The 22,253-nt window shown below is 40.8% G+C and overlaps 1 protein-coding gene across 9 annotated transcripts in view; it reads left to right on the forward strand.

Moving 5' to 3' along the window:
- The window catches only part of FRYL (FRY like transcription coactivator), a 272,435-nt gene that overhangs the window by 193,919 nt on the left and 56,263 nt on the right, over positions 1-22,253 (forward strand). For all 9 annotated transcript variants that reach the window (XM_019829525.3, XM_019829524.3, XM_045056397.1 and 6 more), the window contains 14 exons: positions 729-889; positions 1,413-1,523; positions 2,321-2,475; positions 2,763-2,862; positions 4,340-4,508; positions 10,249-10,508; positions 10,870-11,010; positions 13,803-13,971; positions 16,641-16,725; positions 17,286-17,398; positions 18,380-18,530; positions 19,194-19,297; positions 20,482-20,667; positions 21,726-21,930. In XM_019829525.3, coding sequence (XP_019685084.1) covers positions 729-889; positions 1,413-1,523; positions 2,321-2,475; positions 2,763-2,862; positions 4,340-4,508; positions 10,249-10,508; positions 10,870-11,010; positions 13,803-13,971; positions 16,641-16,725; positions 17,286-17,398; positions 18,380-18,530; positions 19,194-19,297; positions 20,482-20,667; positions 21,726-21,930 — 2,110 coding nt within the window. The remainder of the gene's footprint in view (positions 1-728; positions 890-1,412; positions 1,524-2,320; positions 2,476-2,762; positions 2,863-4,339; positions 4,509-10,248; positions 10,509-10,869; positions 11,011-13,802; positions 13,972-16,640; positions 16,726-17,285; positions 17,399-18,379; positions 18,531-19,193; positions 19,298-20,481; positions 20,668-21,725; positions 21,931-22,253) is intronic.

Genomic DNA, 22,253 nt, shown 5'->3' on the forward strand with positions numbered 1-22,253 from the left:
CATAAAGACAGAATTTAGTCCATTACTAAACATTTTTCTACAACTTCCAGATTGGCTCATTAAGATACTATTGGGTTTCTTCAGCAAGGATTGACACCGAGAATTTGTAGATGGAATTTTAACGTGGAGAGAATCCGCGGAGATCATCTCAAACAGTCGTTTTCAAACTGTGTCGTTTTTCCTCTGCTGCAAGAGGCAGCAGAATGGGTTTGGACTCTAGGCCTTACCCCTGAGTTCAAGTAGATCAGCCCCTCCTTTGTCTGTTTTGTGTATCAAGATTCCATGTAAGGATTCTTGATTCTTTGACAAAGACAGCTGTGCTGCTAAAAACATACAGCTTAAAAACAACTTATCTCGTCCAAAGATTTCACTTGACATTGAACCGAGATCCAGAGTTGTGTTTGTGTTGATGTCTCGGCCCCGCTTGCCGTGTAAGCAGCAACAGCCAGGGAGAGAGGCAGGGTCCTCGTACCTCCCTTGAAATCGTGCTTGCGGGTCCTGAATCTCTCACAACGCTATGCTGCGTGGTGTCATAGTCTCAGCCCTGTTCCTGTGGCTTGCGTATGTGGAAATGATTTCTGCCACGGAGGAGGTTTTTGGCAGTTTAAGATAAAAACTTTTGCTTTCTTTTTTATAATATTGCATATTCGATGCCAAATAAGTTGGCATGCACATTAAAATAAAGGGAAATGGAAATCATTGTTTTCCCATCTATTTTTTATTCACAGTGCACCAGAGAAGAAGCATCTTCCCTCAACAGAGCCTTCGTCACAGTCTGTTTATGCTGTTCAGTCACTGGGCAGGCCCTTTCAGCATCATGTTTACACCCTTGGACAGATACAGTGACAGAAATATGCAAATTAACAGACATCAGTACTGTGCCCTAAAGGTATTTACTTAGAAATCTGCTTTCTTTTTTCTTACGTGAAGAGTGTAAATTTTTTTTGTCTCTCATTGCCTAGTATTGTAAAGAGGATAGATTTCTTCTTAGTACCTTGAGAACATTAGGATAAATATTTGCCTGCTGTATGAAAACATTTATACTGTATGCTTATTTAAATGCATAAAATACAACGCAAAGAAGTTACAGAATCCACTCAAAATTTAAACACTATTTTCTTAAAGAACTGAGAATTGCTTCTTTTTCCTTAAGTACTTTTTCTCCATCTTTTTCCCCCCTCTTCTCTTCCAGTACTGTTCAAACTCCATGCCTAATTTGATATCATCCATTCACTTACTACTCATAATAAATTACTTAGTTTCAAAAATTACTATTACGCTTTTCTTTGTAAAGAATTAAAGGTATTGTGGCCACATAAGCATGAATAAAAATATCCTGCCTCTTCACGTTAAACAGCCAACATATAACCTCTTAAATGTTTTAAATGTAATTCTAATATTATTGTTTGAAGGCTATGTCTGCTGTACTATGTTGTGGCCCTGTTGCAGATAATGTAGGACTTTCATCAGATGGCTATTTGTACAAATGGTTGGATAACATTTTGGACTCTCTGGACAAAAAGGTAATTATGACAGTTCCTTTGAGATTTCATAATAAATGGCACTACATTATTTGGAGTTACAGTATGACCCATTGAAAATCAATCTTTTTTTTTTTAATAGGAGACATATTAGAATATAAACAAAAAGCATATTATATAAAATTAAACAGGATGCAACAATTTAAGAATTTTCTAATTCTTATTTATTACTTAAATAATGTTAATTATTACAGGGTTAATATAATAGTATATACATATATCTCACAATAGGGTTCTAAATCTAAAGTATATTAATATAGAATACGTTGAGCTCCATGGAAGAAATACATGTATTTGTTATGCTTAATTTCATTTTTTTTGACCACTCCCCAATTAATCTTTCTTGTCTTCCCTATTCTTTATTCTCCTGCTGTACATGCATAGACTTCACAATTTAAAATAGAACTTACATTTTTTTCCCCTCAGAATAATTTTTGTATTAGGTTATCCGAGACGAGAATAAAGCTTGATAAAAATAACTGGAGAGGTTAATAACTCACTTTTCTGAAAGCACTGAATCACTGTGCATATTCATCAGCCGCCTTTAGGGCTCTGCTGGAGGAGAGAATTGTACTACGTAGAGTCTTGTGGAAAAAGTATAGTTTATCCATGTCATTTGTTTCCTTTTGGCTAAATAAAATGAGAAGAGGTTGAACAAAAGGAGACTGAGATTTGTGCTTCAATACAATAAATATATATACTGTGTTATTTGAATAAAAATATGGGGAAGTAGTTATATAAATTTCTTTCTCCCGGGCAATCTTGTGACCTTTCCTTAGGTTCATCAGTTGGGCTGTGAAGCAGTTACATTACTGCTGGAGCTGAACCCGGATCAGAGCAACCTGATGTACTGGGCTGTGGACCGATGTTACACTGGTTCCAAGAGAGTGGCAGCTGGCTGCTTTAAAGCCATAGCTAATGTATTCCAGAACAGGTACTCTAGATACTGGCTTCCATATTTTATTTAGCTTTTTTTTTTTTTTTTTTTAAAGAAAAATACTAAGAAACCAGTGTTTTGCTTCCCTGAGCTCTAATGAAATGTAACCAAAATAAGAATAACGATCACCGTGCATCTGTTGTACCTTTTGCCTTAAAAACAAACCCCTAGTCACTTCATTGTTTTAAAAGCTGCATGTCTGCAGCTCTGCCCTTTGTGTATCATATTTATTAATGGTGTGAAAGCCTCTAAACATTTACCTAACATGTAAAATTTGTCCCTAGGGATTATCAGTGTGATACCGTGATGCTCCTGAATCTGATCCTGTTTAAAGCAGCTGATTCTTCTCGAAGCATCTATGAGGTTGCTATGCAACTTTTACAGGTATGTAAGCAAATATTAGTTAAAATATTTTTTTTAAGTTTATTTATTCATTTTTGAGAGAGAAAGAGTGCAAGCAGGGGACGGGCAGAGAGAGAAGGAGAGAGAGAATCTCGAGCAGGCTCCACACTCTCCACGCAGAGCCCAACACAGGGCTGGAGCTGAGATCAAGAGTCCGATGCTTAACCAGCTGAGCCACCCAGGCGCCCATAGTTAAAATATTTCTTACTGAGGATTTCATGAAGCATTGCTATCTATTCTTGCCTTGAAAGTCTATAAATATTCAGCTTTATTTTCAGTGGGGAGACATGGTATCATCAATTCCTGATTATCATTACAAATAGAAGACAAAGATAATATGGGTCACTTAAGTCTACAAATAATACAGACTGTTCAGAAGTGTATTACAAAGGGGTCACATATATACTCCCACACATGCACCTGTATGTGCCTATATGTGTGCAAGTACTTGCACAAATTGAGTGGTCAGGACCTGCCAGATAAGAATAATGTGAGCCAAATGATTTTTTGAGAACGAAGTAAAAAGTAATTAGCTCTTCTTTGATGACCTTGTATAATTTTTCTTTATTAGACCAAGAAAAATAACATAGAAAGTTTACTTCCCAAGCATGGATATTCCATCATCATACAATATCTAATTGTTAATAGGGTGAGATTTTTCTCTTTTAACCAAGAATGAGATTCAATTAGATGCTGATTTTTCCAGAGGGCTTAAAGTGGTATTGATGGTGGTTGTGACCATCTCGGGAATTACACCCTAATGTCTTAATTAATTAGGAAGAAAGTTCAGTGGTATCACTCTCTATATAGTGTAATGTTAAAGAATTTTTAAATCATATTCCTTATTTGATCTGTATGTAACCAAGATCTATTTGAAGATTTTTTTTCACTTATACATGTTTCATATAATCTTGTTTTTGAACTGGGAAGTGGTAAATTTTCTTCAAGTAATGGTATAGTAAGTTGCTTAAGTCATTTTCAGACTGCTACTGCCTCAAACTGTTGGCATTAAGCTCAAGGAATATAAAGCCTTGTAAACAATTACAGATCCTTTGCAAACATTTCTAGGAATTAGAAATTAACATCTTGGGGCGCCTGGGTGGCTCAGTCGGTTAAGCATCTGACTTCGGCTCAGGTCATGATCTCACGGCTTGTAGGTTCAAGCCTCGTGTCAGGCTCTGTGCTGACAGCTCAGAGCCTGGAGCCTGCTTCGGATTCTGTGTCTCCCCCTCTTTCTGTCTCTCCCCCACTCATGCTCTGTCTCTCTCTCTCTCTCTCTCAAAAATAAATAAATGCTGAAAAAAGAAAAAAGAAAAAAAAGAAATTAACATCTGGAATACTTTCAATATACATACCTATATTATTTTTAAGCTGGAATAATTCTTGTGAGAAGATTTTATTTTTCGATTATAGCTGAAATTTAGAGGACTAATGAAATCTTTACTCTACATTCCTGCAGATCCTGGAACCGAAGATGTTTCGCTATGCTCACAAATTGGAAGTTCAGAGAACAGATGGAGTACTTAGCCAGCTGTCTCCTCTGCCGCACCTGTATTCTGTTTCGTATTATCAGTTATCCGAGGAGTTAGCAAGGGCTTATCCTGAGCTAACTCTCGCCATGTTCTCAGGTATGATCATTGAACTGGTTAGTGGGTTTTCGTTAGGAATCGTTTCTAAATAGCTACTTTTAGGACATTTTACATATATGAAATTTGAGGTTGAATCAAGACAAAACATGTCTTTAAAGTTTTCTTTCTTTATCTGTACACCGCATGTGGGGCTCAAACTCATGACCCCGAGATCAAGAGTCGCACACTCCTCTGACTGAGCCAGCCAGACACCCCTAAAATAAAACATGCCTTCATGTGAGAGAATGTTTTTTCTTTAATAAGAACTCTTAATACTAATCCCCTCATGATATGTAAATTTCTTATTAATGAAGTCTTTCCAGGCTTCTCACTTTGCCTTCCTTTCTTCTTTGCCTTGCAAAAAGTGGGAAAAAAAAAAAAAAAAAGAGGGGACTTCACATGCAATTTAAAAACATGTTTGGGGGGTGCCTGGGTGGCTCAGTTGGTTGAGCATCAGACTTTTTTTTTTTTATGTTTATTTTGGAGAGAGAGAGAGAATGTGAGTGGGGGGAGGGTCAGAGAGAGGGAGACACAAAATCCAAAGCAGGCTCCAGGCTCTGAGCTGTCAGCACAGAGCCTGACATGGAGCTTGAATTCACAAACCACGAGATCATGACCTGAGCTGAAGTCAGATGCTTAACTGACTGAGCCACCCAGGCGCCCCAAGCATTAGACTCTTGATTTCATCTCGGGTCATAACCTTGCAATTCCCGGGATTAAGCCCCACAGCAGGCTGCCCGCTGATGATGCAGAGCCTGCTTGGGATTCTCTCCCTCTTTCTCTGCCCCTCCTCTGCTTGTGTGCATGTGCACCCTTTCTGTCTCTCAAAAACATGAGCTTTAAAGAAAATAATTAAATTAAAATATTTCCTGTGGCACCTGTGTGTGGCTTGGTCAGTTAAGCTTCTGACTCTTGATTTTGGCTCATCTTATGATCTCACAGTTTGTGAGATTGAGCCTTGTGTTGGGCTCTGCACTGATAGCACAGAGTGTGGTTAGAATTCTCTGTATCTGCCCCTCCCCACCTTGCATACACGCACGTTCTTTCTCTCTCCCTCTTTCTCTCTCTCAAAATAAATAAATAAACATTAAAAAAAAATAAAAATAGGGGTACCTGGGTGGCTCAGTCAGTTAAGTGACTGACACTTGATTTCGGCTCGGATCGTGATCTCATGGTATGTGAGATTGAGCCCCACGTTGGGTTCTGCACTGGCAGTATGGAACCTGCTTGGTATTCTCTCTGTCTCCCTCTGTGTCTGCCCCTCCTGTGTTCTGTCCCACTCGCTTTCAAAATAAAGAAATAGCTGGGCCTGGGTGGCTCAGTTGGTTAAGCGTCTGACTCTTGGTTTTGGCTCAGGTCATGATCTTATGGTTTCATGAGTTCAAGCCCTGTGTCAGGCTCTGTGCTGGCAGCATGGAGCCTGCTTGGGATTCCCTCTCCCTCTCCCTCTCCCTCTCCCTCTCCCTCTCCCTCTTTCTCTCTCCCTCTCTCTGCCCCTCCCTGACTTGCATTGTCTCTGTTTCTCTCAAAATAAATACACTTTAAAAATTAAATAAAGAAATATACTTTAAAAATAGAAATAAATAAAAACATTTCTTTGGTAGACACAGAACTTCCTGAGTCTTCTAGTATATAACTTATCTTGTGCATTGGTCTGTCATTAATAATAAAAACGGGCAGAGATAAGGATCCGGGTTTCTTTCTTTAAGGAAAACCTGTAATCATAGGGAAAGGGCCTGCAGTGCCTTAAGCAAAACTATCGCTTAGGATCCCACATTGCTTTCTGGTTCAATTTCCTTTCCTTGGGGCCAACAACTATTCCTGCCGCGAGCGTCTAAAACAGAGGGACTATGTGTCAGGCAAGATGTGCTCTCTATCTGGATCTGCCAAGACTCAGCTTTAGGACAGTTTTTGTTTAAAATCTAGTTTAACCTTCTGCCCAATGGACACTATTGCAAGTTCTCCTGTAGTTCTTGAATTTTCACCGAAGAGTTGATTTTAACACCAAACACTTAGCTGGTTTTTCTACTTTTCACTTGTAACACGATCTTATTTTAGTCTGAGAATTGGACAGGCACCAAAACGGACATCCAGGGGATTAGAAAGTTCTCCTGTGGACCCTTTCTTTCATTTAGTCAAGACATGGTGACCTTCACCTTCTTTGGGCATCTTTCCACAGCTTCCATTTCAGTAGTGGAAATATTCCCCATCCCTCACTGACCTGACTGGTCACTGACCTGACTGGGGGGTCAATCAGTGGGGGGGACGATTTAAATTCCTGTAACATTCAATCTTAAAGTGGTTTGCCTGTTTGGTTTGTACCGGTAGATGGCAGTGACCGAGCCCTTCCTTTTCCGTAACTCCCGCAGCCCTGACAGCCCTTTCAGGATCCGTGTGCATGGTCATCGGTGCAAAGCAGTGACCGCCATGGCCACTGATGCTGCTGCTGGCCTTCTTCTCAGGGCTCCTACACAGAGAGCAGAACAGTCCAGCGGAGTCTCAGAGCTTCAGAAATGGGTGGGGATGGCAGCTGATATGAGTGTAGACCATGCCCACAGCTCAGTCCCCTTGTCCCTTTTCCTTCAGTTCTGTCATCAGACGCCCTTGTCAGTAGGATTGGTTAATTATAACTGCTTTGCTTAAAATGGTTTATTCTATTTTAAATTTTTTTTTTCAACGTTTATTTATTTTTGGGACAGAGAGGCACAGAGCATGAACAGGGGAGGGGCAGAGAGAGAGGGAGACACAGAATCAGAAACAGGCTCCAGGCTCCGAGCCATCAGCCCAGAGCCCGACGTGGGGCTTGAACTCACGGACCGCGAGATCGTGACCTGGCTGAAGTCGGACGCTTAACCGACTGCGCCACCCAGGCGCCCCTAAAATGGTTTATTCTAAACCAAAATATAGCCTGTAAACCTACTCAGTGCAGTTTTCATTCTGATTGTTTCCAAGGCAAGATGAGCACAGTGCTTCTTAGGGGTTGTAGAGTACAGCTGTCGATGTAAACTTTGCCCACTTTGAAATTTGAGGGTCCCGCCCCTTCCTCTCTCTGGACCACTTGCGGAAATCTTTAAATGTTGTCCCCTCCCTGGCCCTTCCCACCCTTGCTCTTCCCATCGTTTTCCTCCATTACACCCACTTCTTCTTTATTAATTTTTTTTTAATGTTTATTTATTTTTGAGAGAGACCGAGACAGAAAGCGAGTGGGTTAGGGGCAGAGAGAGAGAGAGAGAGAGAGAGAGAGAGAGACACAGAGGCAGAAGCAGGCTCCAGGCTCTGAGCTGCCAGCGCAGAGCCTGACACGGGGCTCGAACTCATGAGTCGCGAGATCATGACCTGAGCCGAAGTCAGACGCTCAACTGACTGAGCCACCCGGGCGCCCCTGTACAGCCACCTCTAACCCATCTCCTGCCCCTTTACCTTGCCTTGAGTGTCTGCATCCACTTTTATCATGCCCTCCACCCTCATGCATCTTCATAAATAGCCTTAAGACTCCATTAGCTTGAGTTTCCTCTTTGTAAACTTATTGAAGGCTTTCCCACTGCTGAATCTAATCACTAGCTTCTGGTCTTCAATCTGTTTGCTACTTTGCCCAGCAATTAATGTTAGTCACCTTCCATTCTTTAACATTCTGACCTCTCTTGATTTCTAGAAATTTAATATTTCCTAGTTTTCCTTCTACTGTGAGGTATTCCTTTTCTGTCACTTTTCGTGGATTCTTTTCTTCTATCTGAAGTCATCGCGTTCCCAGAGTTCCATCCCAGGCCTCCTTCTCAAGAGACCCTGTCTCCTTGAGGGAGGCCACTGCTGTTGCTGTGGCCCCAGCTCCCACACACACCACCTCTCCCCTAGTCCGACCTCTTCCTTCAACTACTTTGAGAGCTCCAGGGCTTTCATTTCATACCGGAGGCACTAACATTAATGTATTAATAGGAAGGATTATTGTAATTTCTGAATAGTTCTGGTTATAAACCAGAAAGCATGGGACTGAGCACTTGATTGGCACTATTCTGAATGTGCACAGTAATCCCATGAGGCATCTGCTTTTGTCACCCTCTTCTTACACAATAATAAATCGAGGATCAGAGGTTGACAGGTTGGCCCTAGGCCAAGCAGCTTGTCTGTGGTAGAACTGGGATTCAGACCCATGTGTGTGCAGTTCCAGAGCCAAGTTCCAAATCACTACACTTCTGTATTTGCTGCTTTTGTAAAAAATATTTATTTTTGAGAGAGAGAGAGAGAGAAAGAGAATCCAAAGCAGGCTCTGCACTGACAGCAGAGAGCCCAATATGGAGCTCGAACTCCATAACTTTGATACAATGACCTCAGCTGAAGTCAGATGCCCAACCTACTGAGCCACCCAGGTGCCCCTATATTTACTCCTTTTAATGAGTAAATAACTACCAAGGCCTGGTGGGCAAAAGGGGGGGCCAAGGAGAAAGAAGATGTTTATTTAAAGTGACTTTTGGAAATTTAGCTGTGTATAAAGGCATACGGGCTTTGGAATCAACCTTGTGTTTGAATCGTTTGGCACTCGATACATTTCTGACTTAGGCAGATTACTTAGACTCTGTCTACCTCACAGATTTATTACCATCATTAAATGAGATGAATGTGAAAGTAACAACTACATCATAGGAGTCTCCCCTATATAGAACCAAAATATGGAGATTTTTATGGGTCAGTTTAAAGTAATCTATGTAAAAAGACTGTCTTTTATCTTATAATTACACGTATGTATTTACTGAGGTAAAAAGACATCATAAAATTTACCGTAGGAATCATTTTAGATGTTTATAGTTCAGTAGTGTTCGGTATGTTAACATTGTCGTGAAATTGATCTCTAGAAATTTTTCACCCTGTCGAGCTGAAACTCTATAGCCACTAAAGAACTTCCCTTTTGCCCCTACTCCCTACCTCCTGCTAACCACCATTGTACTTTCTATTTCTATGAAATTGATTATTTTAGATATCTCCTATAAAAAGAATTATTTAGTGTTTGTGTTTTTGTTTCACTTAGCACAATTACCCCAAGGTTCATTCATGTTGTGGCACGACAGAATTCCCTTCTTCTTTAAGGAAGGAATTCTTCCATTGCAAGAATGAATATATATGTGTGTGTGTGTGTGTGTGTGTGTGTGTGTATGTATATACGTGTATATATACATATGTGTGTATATATATATGTGTATATATATACATATATATGTGTATACACATATATGTATATATACATAACACATTTTGTTTATCCATCTACTTGTCAGTGGACATTTGGATTGCTTTCACCTCTTGACTGTTGTGAATAGTGCTGCTATGAATATGGGTATGCAAATATCTCTTTGAGACCCTGCTTTCAGTTCTTTTGGATATATATATACAGAAGTGGGATTGCTGGATAATATGGTAGTTCTAGTTTTAACTTTTCAAGGAGCTGCCATACTGTTTACCCTAGTGGTCGCACCATTTTACAGTCCCACCAATAATGCATAAGCATTTATATATCAGAGCCACCAAAAGTATTTTATATAAAAATAGGATCTGATTTTTGTTAGCTGTTAGTTTTCTTTATGATGTCATCGAGGTGAAATTTATTAACAGGAGAAACAGCACTCATAATTGTTAAAAATAAAATCTTGGCTGCTTCTTCTTGAAGAATGAGTTGTGGACATTAATTACAAATCAGAAGAAACTGAAATGATACCGGTGGTTCCCTCTTTGGGCTTGTTTTTAATTACAGAGATAAGCCAGAGAATTCAGACGGCTCACCCTGCCGGGAGGCAAGTAATGCTACACTACCTGTTACCGTGGATGAACAACATCGAGTTGGTAGATTTAAAACCTTTGCCCACAGCGAGGCGACACAATGAAGAGGAAGACGACTCCTTAAAAGACCGAGAACTTATGGTGACTAGCAGGCGCTGGTTGCGAGGAGAAGGCTGGGGGTCCCCACAAGCCACTGCGATGGTTTTGAACAACCTAATGTACATGACAGCAAAGGTAAAATGAGGCTTGTGTTAGCGGTTGCTGCACAGGATTATTGAGTTAAGAGGAGTAAAAAAGGTTAGAAATAGAGGGAAAGATTAGGCAATCCTGTGATAACCAGATACGCTTCATAAACTCCTTTATTCAAAGCACTTCTCATTAGATGTAAAATAGGTTTTCGGGGGAGGAGACAAAATCATATATGGTTAATGATGTTTATGTTAGTATTTGTTGGAAGAAATGATTGTTCCTCTGGAGTATGGAAAAGATTCAAGCTGTGTATGAAAACATCATTTTCTAATGTTTCGTGCTCTGACAAGTTTGGTGTTTAACAAGCAGTCGTCACTGAAGTGTGTGTTGTGTATCCTGCATCTAGTATGGTGATGAGCTGGCCTGGTCGGAGGTGGAGAACGTGTGGACCACACTTGCAGATGGCTGGCCAAAAAACCTGAAAATAATTTTGCACTTTCTGATCAGCATTTGCGGAGTGAATAGTGAACCAAGCCTCTTGCCTTACGTATGTATTCAGGTTCATTAAAAAAAAATTGTGCTTAATAATATTTACCTGGTTTCTTATTGTGGCAGAGTGTGGGCAGTAGTAGACCAGCAGAGGCAAAGCAGGGGGCCACAGTGAGGACCCCGCCAGGAAATAGCGCATGCATTTATTCATTGCTTCATTCAGCCGGTATCATCTAGCCTTTATGACAGGCGATTCAATAATGCATATTGCCAGGTTCTCTTCGAGGTTCCAGGCATTTCAATCCAGTGGGTGGTGGAGATTTTATTCTTTGAACTTTCACCTAATTTATTTAATGAATGGATCGGTAAGTGGATAAAGTACGGTCTTGATAAGGGCTACAAAGGAAAATTGCAGAGTACTGAACGTGAGTAACCGGGGAACCACAGCTCTCTGAGAGGACTGGAGATGATCCTCGAGAGGAGGTGATATTGCAGGGAGACCACAGAATGGGGGATGTTTGCACTTTCTGCTAGGCAGGAGCTGGATACGAGAGCAGAACGGTGAGTGAGAGCTCAGGGCCTATAGAAGGGTGCCGACGGCTTCCAGGAGCAAGGGAAAGCATAATGCGAGAGAGGCGATGAAGAATGTCACAGTGTTTACCTTCTAGAGGGGAAAGCTCTGCAGAACAGCTCTGCAGAATGTTGCTGTAAAAGTTCTTCCAGGTCCTACTTTACACAAACCATTTCCTAGCTTTGCTCCGCCTGACATCTCCCGAGTTAACTTGGTTACTGAAAGCGTTCTTAAGGCATGCCACAGGGATTGCCGTTCGTCGAGAAACACTCAGAGAAGGGTGGGTGTGTGGTAGAAGGTTACAGGGTCTCACGTATCTCTCTGAGCTCATCTCCTCATGTTCTCCCCCAGACCCCCTGCCCCAGGCCCTGCTGACACCCTTGCTGCCCTGCTCTCTGGCACTCCCACCTTGGGGCCTCTGCACTTTCCCTACGTAGCCACATTGCTCACTCCCTCACCTCCTTCAGGTCTTTCCTTAGATGTCCATTCTCATTGAGGCCCTTGCTGGTCATCCTGTCCAAGACTGCAGATGCCCTGTTCTGACCCCTACTCTCTTTTTCCTTTCCCTGCTTGCTTGGTTTTCCCAGCACTTCTCATCATCAAACATATATTTTACCTATTTGCCTCATTGCTTTTGCCTCCATCAGTCCAGTAGATTCTCCTCAAGAGCAGGGATTTTGTCTGTGTGGTTCATTGCTGTCTTCCCAGAGCCTGGAACAGTGCCTGGCACATAGACGCCACCCGTAAATTGGATGGATGAATGAGTGAATTGGGCTGGAAGAAGAAACAGGCATGAAGTTATAACTCCCAAGAAGCCAAGATGAAATTCAGGGGATAACCATTTGCCAGAAACTTAAAAGGAACTTTTTGATGACAATGATAATTTCTTAATTATCTCTTCTTAATCACTTATTATAGAGCAGGCAGGGTACAGGCACCTCATCGACATTGTTTCATTTAATTCTCAGAATAGATCTGAGTTTGCTAAGATTACTGCAGTTTTACATGTGAATAAAACAGGGCAGAGAGAAGAGTCACTTCCCCAATGCCACACAGCCATTTAGCTCTGTCACTTAGTAGAGTGGATTCCAACCCAGATCTGTTTGTGAAAGGTTGGGAAAGCTTTGCGGAGAAGGCAGTGGAGTCGGGGCGGGGCTGGGGCTTGAAGACTTGGCTGGATTGAGGGAGTTCCTTACAGTCAGACAGGTTAAAGGCACAGGGGCAGGAGGGCACCTGGCAGGGTCTGGGGCGACTGAACCCGGGAACAGAGAATTAGCGAATAGAGCAGGTTGGAGAGATACAGAGCTGTGTGTAAGTCAATGGGTAATCATTATAAGATTCTGGTATGATATAATAAAACACGTTTTAAGATTTGCCCCCGGGCTCCTGTGAATCAGAGTTTCTCAGTTGTCTGTGTGCAGATGAATCACCGGGGCATCTAGTTCTGACTTGGAGGGTGGAGCCTGAGACTCTGTATTTCTAGCAGCTCCCAGGGATGATGCCCATGCCGGCGGACCACATGTTTTGAGTTGCAAGGGTTGAAGTACAAAGGGAAAAAGAGGCCAATCAGTTAGTAAGCGATTCAGTAATGCATATTGCCAACACGCAGAACTTATGTGACTCATACTCTGTGCTTTCACTTATGTAACTCATACTCTGTGCTAGGCATATTTAAAATGCTTCATTAAATCTTACGTAATCCTAACAAGCTATATGAAGTGGGTGCTCCTGTCCCCGTTTTGCAGAAGAGAAAATGGAGAGTAGCTGTCCGATCGCATAGCTAGTATGTGTCTACACTGCAGTCCAGGCTGTGCGGTCTGGAGTCCGGTTCTAGTGGATCACTACTGTGTACTGCAGGGTTAGATAGGGAGTATAGGAAAAGCAGAATAAAAACTCCATTCTGGGTCTGAAGTCTGACTGACTGAAAATAACAGGAAATTTGGGATGATCTTATTAATTGCAGTCTTTCCATTAAAAAGAAACTGATTTACAGAAAAGCAATTAGCTTTTCCTTTTCTTAAAAAAAAAAAAATAGTGATGTCGTAGATACGGTGGGAACCATTAAACAATATCCAGTCATAAGTGTAACACTGGGCCAGGAGGGGTGGACTGTGTTTGGAAAGCTGACTAATGCCCTGTTGCTGATTGATGTTCAGATTTAAGTCGTGCTTATTCACCTACTATTTAAAGTCGAACTTATCTGTTAAAATGTGTTTCAAGACCAATTTGTGAAATAAAACTTTGGCTTTTTCTTCTCCACACAATTTCTTTTGTGACAGGTGAAGAAAGTTATTGTCTATTTAGGTAGAGACAAAACGATGCAGTTGCTGGAGGAGCTGGTGCGGGAACTGCAGCTGACCGACCCCGTCAGCTCGGGGGTCACTCACATGGATAACCCCCCGTATTACCGCATCACTTCCAGCTGCAAAATCCCTTCTGTCACCTCAGGTGAGAAGCCATTTGAAACTGGTAACTTGGTCTCAAAAGAGAAGCTCGACATAATTGTTCACCCTAGCAAGCATTTGCCTTAAACATCATCGAGAAAATAACAGCGCCCCCGTCGGGCCGCACGCTGGGCATGAAGCCTGCTTAGGATTTCCTCTCTCTCCCTCCCTCCCTCTCTCTGTCTCTCTCTGTCTCTCTCTGTCTCTCTCTCTCTCTCTCTCTTTTTCTCCCTCTGCCCATCCCCCCCGCCCCACTTGCTGTCTCTAAAATTAAGAAAAAAAAAAACAAAACGAAAGCAAACATGAGTCATGTATGGTAATTAACTTCACAAGACTTTGTAAATCTTCATATGAGAGATGAAGTTTGACAGTGTGAGAATTCTTAATACTACAGAGGGAAACGTATTTACATATGTATTTGGAACTGGAATATAGATACAACGAGCATTTTTTTTAAGTTTATTTATTTGTTTTGAGACAGAGAGAGAGAGAGAGAGAGAGAGAGAGAGAGAGAGAGACCGAACAAGCAGGGGAGGGGCAGAAAGAGAGGGAGAGGGAGAATCCCAAACAGGCTCCACGTTGTCAGCACAGAGCCCAGTGCAGGGCTCGATCTCATGAACCACGAAATCATGACCTGAGACAAAACCGTGAGTCGGATGCTTAACCAACTGAGCCACCCAGGCACACCCTCCCCTTCTACAACAAGCATTTTTTAATGAATATAATTAGTGTGTTAAATATAGAAAATGCTCACTTGTTGAATTACTCTGTAATTTCATATTATAATTATTTGGGCATATATAATACAGTCATGTAAGTGATACACACACACACACACACACACACAGGTATAGTTATTATAATATTTTAAGTTGAAGAAACTGTGTCCCTGAGGGAATAACTTCCATTAAAACCAATATAATACTGAGACTATTTTAAATTACATTTCCATGAAATTATTTGTCACTCGGTTTGTATTGAATGTTTCTGTCATGTTAATAACATCTGTATAATTAGAAATCTTTTATAGTTTATTTTCTGGGATCTATTTTCATCTCTTAGCTCTTTTAGCTCTTTGTGTTCTACTTTCTAAGGGATTTCTAATAACACTTCCATTGAAAGCTTCTAATATTTTTAATTCTGAAGAGTTTATTCTTTAGTTTTTTGTTTCGTTTTTTTTTTTTTTTTTTAGGAACGCCTTATTCATGTTTCATGGTTGGACTGTCTTCCTTATCTGATGAAGTTTTCTTCTCCCAGCAAAAGTTCCTATTGTATCTATATAGTTCTGTTTTGATTTGTCTTAGTAAAAGCTTTTCTCAAAAGTCTACCAATTCTAGATCTGTCTTTTGATAAAGAGTGGAATATTAAAAAGTTGACTGGGGGGCACCTGGGTGGCTCAGTCCGTTGAGCATTTGACTTCGGCTCAGGTCATGATCTCACAGTTCACGGGTTCAACCCCATGTTGGGCTCTGTGCTGAGCCTTCTTCTGATTCTGTGTCTCCTTCTCTCTCTGCCCCTCCCTTGCTCATGCTCTCTCTCTCTCAAAAATAATAAACATTAAAAAAAATTTTTTTAAGTTGATTGGATGTTTTGTAGGTATACATGGAACTTATTGACTTTGTCATTTGTTGTATGATGATTTCATTGATGTAAGTGTCTATAGGTCTCTTCTCTTGGATGACTAATCAGATTCCCCAGACAAAACTCTACTAGCCATCTGCCTAAAGGAGAGGGTGTAGAGCTGTCTGTGTATGTGTGTACAAATACATTAATCCATAGATAACACACACACATACACACAGCATAGTCTTTAAGCCTTCTGGTAGCCCCATGGGGTGAGAAGGTTTCAAGGGGATACAATCTCAAATTTTAGGATGTATATTTTCATTCAATTCCCCTATTCTCAATAAAGTTCTTATTCTTTCAGCTGTAATTATGTGCCCTAGTCCAGAAATCTTTGATTTACTCTTATCAGAAAAGATTTCTGGAAGTGTAGGGAGAGAGCCACCCTGTTACAAGAGGAAGGGGTATAGATTTTGGGGACCAAAACCTCTGAAATAGATTTTCAACCAAGCCTGCCGTTTTAGCAACACCTTCAGAGTACTCCCAGAGATACTCAAAGCTATGAATTCCTGAACCTTTTGGAGGTTCAACAGCATAGATATGGAAGCTTCTTGGTTTACCCCATGACCAGCTTAAGATTCAGCTTTCTTAAAGCTTAATTACTTCTTGTCCATTTGTTTTCAACCATCCAAAATTTTGTTGCTGCTGTCTCCTTTCCCTCTTGGTTGTTATGAGTACGTCCCTTTTTATTTTAAAAAAATGTTTTTTAATGTTTATTTTTGAGAGAGAGGGAGAGACACAGAGTGAGAGTTGGGGAGGGGCAGAGAGAGGCGGGGGGAGACACAGAATCCAAAGCAGGCTCCAGGCTTTGTGCTGTCAGCACACAGCCCAGTGCGGGGCTCAAACCCATGGACTGGGAGATCATGACCTGAGCCAAAGTCAGATGCTCAACTGACTGAGCCACCCAACTGCCCCAAGTACATTCCTTTATAAAAATCACATTGCTCTCATTTTAGTGGAGTTTTAACATCTGTAATTTTGAAATCTTTTGTTCTTACTGAGTTATCCCAGGCTTTAAGTTCACAGATACTGTTTTATTTCTGATTGCAGGAACTACTTCCAGTAGCAATACAATGGTAGCTCCCATAGACAGCAATCCCGATAATAAGCCCATAAAAGAGAATATTGAAGAGAGGTAAGTACCCCTTTGTTCTTCATTAGCCTTTCGGTTTGACAGAGCCTGATTATCAGAATAAATGATAACTTCTGCATTGGCATGTATATTTCATAGAATGTATATTTCAAAATTCTAGTGAAGAAATACATTTCCATTTTGGAAATTTTCCACATTGCCTATTTCATCATTAAAATGCTGACTTGCTAGATTCTTTTATGCGCTCTAACGGATGAATAGGTAGAGTATGTTCTCTCTTTTTGTGTTGTTTACAGTTTTAGACTTTCCTAAATGGCTATTCACTCTGCCTATCTTCTTTATAAAATAGGCTTTATCAGAACATTACTACCCCATTTAAGAAAAATCTTCAGGTAGAAATAATTGACTTTAAATCTTAAGCTTTTGAACTATAAGATGGAAATTAACGTGTGTGTGTGTGTGTGTGTGTGTGCGTGTGTCTCATAGTAAACTTTTGTTAATAGTTGATGTACTGTGTTCTTTTTTAAACATAGAAAGTGAAACTGAAAGTACAAATACCATTTTTCCATGAACTGTGACTAACTCCATGATCATTCCCATAGCTATGTGCACCTAGACATCTACAGTGGACTAAACAGTCACTTAAATCGTCAACATCACAGACTAGAATCTCGATACAGTAGCAGCTCTGGAGGATCTTATGAAGAAGAAAAAAGTAATAAGTTCCAAATGTTTTTTATAACTACAATGGCAAGGTGTATTATTAATATATTAATTTTAGTAAATATATATTTTTCTGGCAAATTGTTTTTAAGAAGTGTTTAACTGCCACTAGTGGTGTTCCAGCATAACCTGAAATGTCCTGATTTTGAGGAGAAGCACGAATGGGGGAAATTTGTTTTAAAAGCACAGGGTCCCTATAGACGAGTCAACAGGAACATAAGAATTGGTTCTCAAGAAGCATCATAGACACTGACTACAGCCTGCTTTTTTTTTTTTTTTTTTTTGCTTTTTTTTTTTTTAATAGGTTGGCTCTTTTTCTGTGGATTTATGTTTTACTGAAAAGTTCTCCCTTGCAATTAATGGTAAAGTGAATATCTACCCAAGTCTCACTAGAACACTGAGGTAGAGTGGAGTAGAAGGGCAAAAGCCTTCAGACTGGGAAGTTGACCCTGAAGGTGATCTGGTCCAATCTCCTCGTTTTGCACATGATGGAACTGAGGTCCAGAGAGGTTAAGTGACTTACCCACGTCACACAGAATTCACATCTCCTGATGCCATTTTTCACTGCACCCTGCAGCCCCACTGCGGTAGAGCAGATTTCCTTTTAAGATGGGTTTGTGTTGGCCCTGTCTCAGAAAATTTAGAGTAACTTACCAGAAGGCCCTGGTGACAAGGCAGCTTGACCTATAATGTGGTTTCATGGCTTGGACGTGAACTCTGAAATCTCATGAAGCGCTGGTATAGTTTTGCTTTGATAGAAAGGATAGAGCCCGAATGGATACCTCTTTCCGTCTCTGATTTGCTTAGTGTGATAGTGTTTGTGCGCAGGTCTTCCTAGCAAACCTATGTCCGAAGAGTGGGAAGTTATTTTGTATCACTTTCCAATGCTGTAAATCGTTGGTGTCTTACTAGCGTTTGCGTATGTTGGCAGAAAAGAGATGGTGTAGAAAATGAGATCATTTTATTTTGATAGGTGATTCAATGCCACTTTATTCTAATTGGCGACTGAAAGTGATGGAGCATAATCAAGGAGAGCCACTACCCTTCCCACCAGCTGGAGGCTGCTGGTCACCACTGGTGGATTACTTGCCTGAAACGTCATCACCTGGATTACCTCTTCACAGGTGGACTACAGCATCATTCCTATTTCATACGAGCCAAATCGCTGCTTAATACTTTCAGCTTTCTTTATGCTATCTGACAACACAGAATAAAAGCCACTTCTCTCTTGACATGCTACAACAAATCAGATCCATGTGTTTAGATTTCGAGAAGTCTCAACACTCAGACCTCTGTTTACCATTAATACTATTAAATCTACGTCTGCTGCTGCTTTTCTGGGTGTCTGGCATAGTTACTTGACCTTTCTGGGACCCAGTTACTTCCTCTGAAAAATATCTCGCAGTACTAGAGGCACTGTTGTTTGGAGTTGCGTTAAACTGAATTTTACTTAGCAGAATCACAGTAGAATAGTTACGGCATTCTTTCAAAATGTATTAATGTAACCAACACGTACTGAACACCTACTATGTGGCAAGCAGTGTGCTAGGTGTCAGGGTTGAAGATGAAGAAAATGTGGCCCTTGCCTTTGGGGAGCCCTTAGCAGGTAATGTTTTTTTCTAGAACCATCACTTAACGGTTTCTTCAGCTATATTTCTTTTCCTCTTTTTTTCTTGAGAGGTTGTATTTGTCCATAAAATACAATATTAAAGGCTGCAAGTAACTGGCATGAGATTCGCTCCAGGTTTACTCTGCTGCGACAGTAACAGGCGTCTCGTTTGTCACAGGTGTAACATAGCTGTGATCCTTTTGACGGATCTGATCATTGACCACAGTGTGAAGGTGGAATGGGGAAGCTACCTCCATCTTCTTCTTCATGCAATTTTTATAGGTAATTAACGCTGGCTCTGACTCAACATGACGTTATAGTTCTGTGACAATTTAAAGGCGGTCTGGTTTTTTGGTATTTCTGTTAACCGTTGTTTGGTACGTAACTCCCATGACACTTTTTACGGGGATTCTCATGGTCTAATAGGGAGTCAGTCCTCGCCTCTCTTGTAACCACAAACAGGTCTTCTCTTCGCGTTCCCGTTCTTGTCCTGTCGTCCCTCCACTGCTCACAAACACAGTTACCGTCTAGCAGGAAAAATTCGGTACCCACAGCAAGAGTAAAGTTAACTTACCTGTCAGACTGGAAATTTGCAGAGTAAAAGGAAAATTAAAATGAGGTCCAAGTATTTCTCAAAAGAATGGGGTTGTGGACCATCTGATTATTACAGCTGAAAGTCCACTGTGCCCTCAGTAACAGTGGACTTTGAGCTGTAATAATCAGACGGTCCACAATAGGGACCATCTGTGGGATCCACCACAATACTTTTCATGCTTGTAGGATTGGCTTCTTGAAGAAAGTCAAGGTAGTCATCTTACCTGAAGTTTTCCTGATGTGCACATTTATTACTTCGATGTTTCAGTAATCAAACATCTACTGACTTTTCATTGTGCGCTAGGCACAAAAAATGCTTGCCTTTAAAAAAAAAGTCATTTACATTGAGTATTCTGTCACAGAGTAATAATTTCTAATAGGTTCTAAGTTTTAGACACAAGATGCATTGAAAACTTGTCTTGATTCCCCCTGCTAACTGTAAGACAATAGGCTATTGTTACCAACTCCAGGCCAATAAGAATTACCGTGTGGTACATCATCTTGTACAAAATATTTTCTGTATTTTCTGCTTTTCTTTAAAATATGCATTTGGGAGGTGCCTGGGTGGCTCAGTCAATTAAGCTTCCGACTTCAGCTCAGGTCATGATCTCCAGCCCGTGAGTTTGAGCCTCACATTGGGCTGTATGCTGACCGCTCCGAGCCTGGAGCCTGCTTCGGATTCTGTGTCTCCCTCTCTCTCTGCCCCAACCCCCTGCTGGCACTCTGTCTCTCTTTCTGTCTCTCCCTCTCTCTCCGTCTCTCAAAAATAAATAAAACATTTTAAAAAATAAAATAAAATAAAATATGCATTTGAAGGTAAGGGTACTTGTGATTTCTCTTCACTGACGATGATTTCCAACTGTCGTTCTCAGGGTCTGACCACTGCCACCCCGAGGTGTACGAGCACTGTAAGCGCCTGCTCCTGCACCTGCTAATAGTCACGGGACCCAGCAGTAACATCCGCGCTGTTGCCTCTGTCCTGCTCAGGAACAGGGAGTTTAACGAGCCCAGGGCGCTCACGGTCAAACAGACCGCGCACTTAGATTACACTTGCACAGGTATTTGCTTTAAACGTCCAGTTTGACAATGGAATCATGCTTCGTTCATTTGGAAACTATAACAGAGAAAGTCAACTAAATAAAAGTTGAAAGGCTTTAAGTGTAGTTTTATGATTTTAAGTACCATTTACATCATTAACTGGTGAAAGAATTAAACTCGGAGTATTTGAGTCTGTATCACCTGTAAGGGTCTTTCTTTGTCATAAGAATTTTAAGTTCTCAACATGCAGGTTGAGGATCAGTGAAACAGTGCTTCGCTTACGGAGCACAGTTATGAGAAGATGTTGAACCTGTATTACATTCCTCGTGCTCTCAAGATCTGAGAAATGAACAAAGCAAGACATTAACATTTTATTGTTCATTTGATTATGTTTGCTGTCTTTGAAATGTTAGGCATTTTTAAGTCTAGTAAATTCCAAATTATACATTTGGAAGTAATGCGGTCCAAATTAATGAGACTTTAATATAAAAGTTATTTCACTATTGGTGTCATTTTTTTTTTAATTTACTTTGCAAGTTCTATTTTCTTCTTTCCTAATAGCCCTAACTTACTTATCCATTTGTCTGTATCATCAGGTTAATAATAGATGACCTAGAAAATAATTGTTTTTAAAAAATGAAATAAAATTACATTTCTTACTAATCATGTAATGTCAGATACAGGGTTAAAGTTCTTTAGTGAAAACCCTGTAGTTAGTAAGAAGACTGACTTAATACACATTGAGGCAATGTGCCGAAATATTAGGAAAGTGCCACTTTCAGCTTTCTTCAGCAGATGGCAGCAAAAGACTTCACAGCAAACCCAAATAGCTAAGTTTTAATAACAGGCTGTGGGAGACAATGTTTGCCCCCCAAAGTCACTTGATAGAATTTGGTGCTTATGAGGTTCCCGCAGAAGGAGTGCTGATTTGTATCAGCTGACAGCAACAGATTCCCTCATGTGTCCCACATAACCTGTAAGGAACTACAGGTTCCTGTAAGGAAGGATAGTTTGACGCTTTCCATAGTGTATGAGATCCTTTCATGTCTGGGTATTGACGGCCATCTTTCTCTTACAGCGGGCGTTAGTGATTTTATACCTGATTACCAGCCCTCCCCTATGACTGACTCAGGGCTTAGCTCAAGTTCTACCTCTTCTAGTATCAGCTTAGGAAATAACAGCGCTGCCATTTCCCATCTACACACCACTCTCCTCAATGAGGTCGACATCTCCGTAGAGCAGGATGGAAAAGTCAAAACCCTCATGGAATTCATTACCTCAAGGTAACGTTACAGCTCTCACCATTCTGACAACATACCTGTGTTAAGTCATTCTTTTTTGTCAGCTACAGTGAACCCTGTTTTTGATTTCTGGTGTGCCACTGACTGGGAATACACAGGTTTGTATTGGGTGATACTTAGAAACTTGGATGCCTCCAAAGACTTTCTCCTGTTGTGCTCACACAGTTATACTGGAGGAGGGCCTCAAGTGTGTCTGGATACCAAGTACCCAAAGAGAATACAGTCTTACCTGAAGACATATTCATCACTTTCATTAGCTACATTATCAGTCAGTCGTCAAATATTTATTTATGATCGCCTGCTCT

Source organism: Felis catus, chromosome B1, assembly GCF_018350175.1.
Source record: "Felis catus isolate Fca126 chromosome B1, F.catus_Fca126_mat1.0, whole genome shotgun sequence".
In the NCBI taxonomy this organism is placed as follows: Eukaryota; Metazoa; Chordata; class Mammalia; order Carnivora; family Felidae; genus Felis; species Felis catus.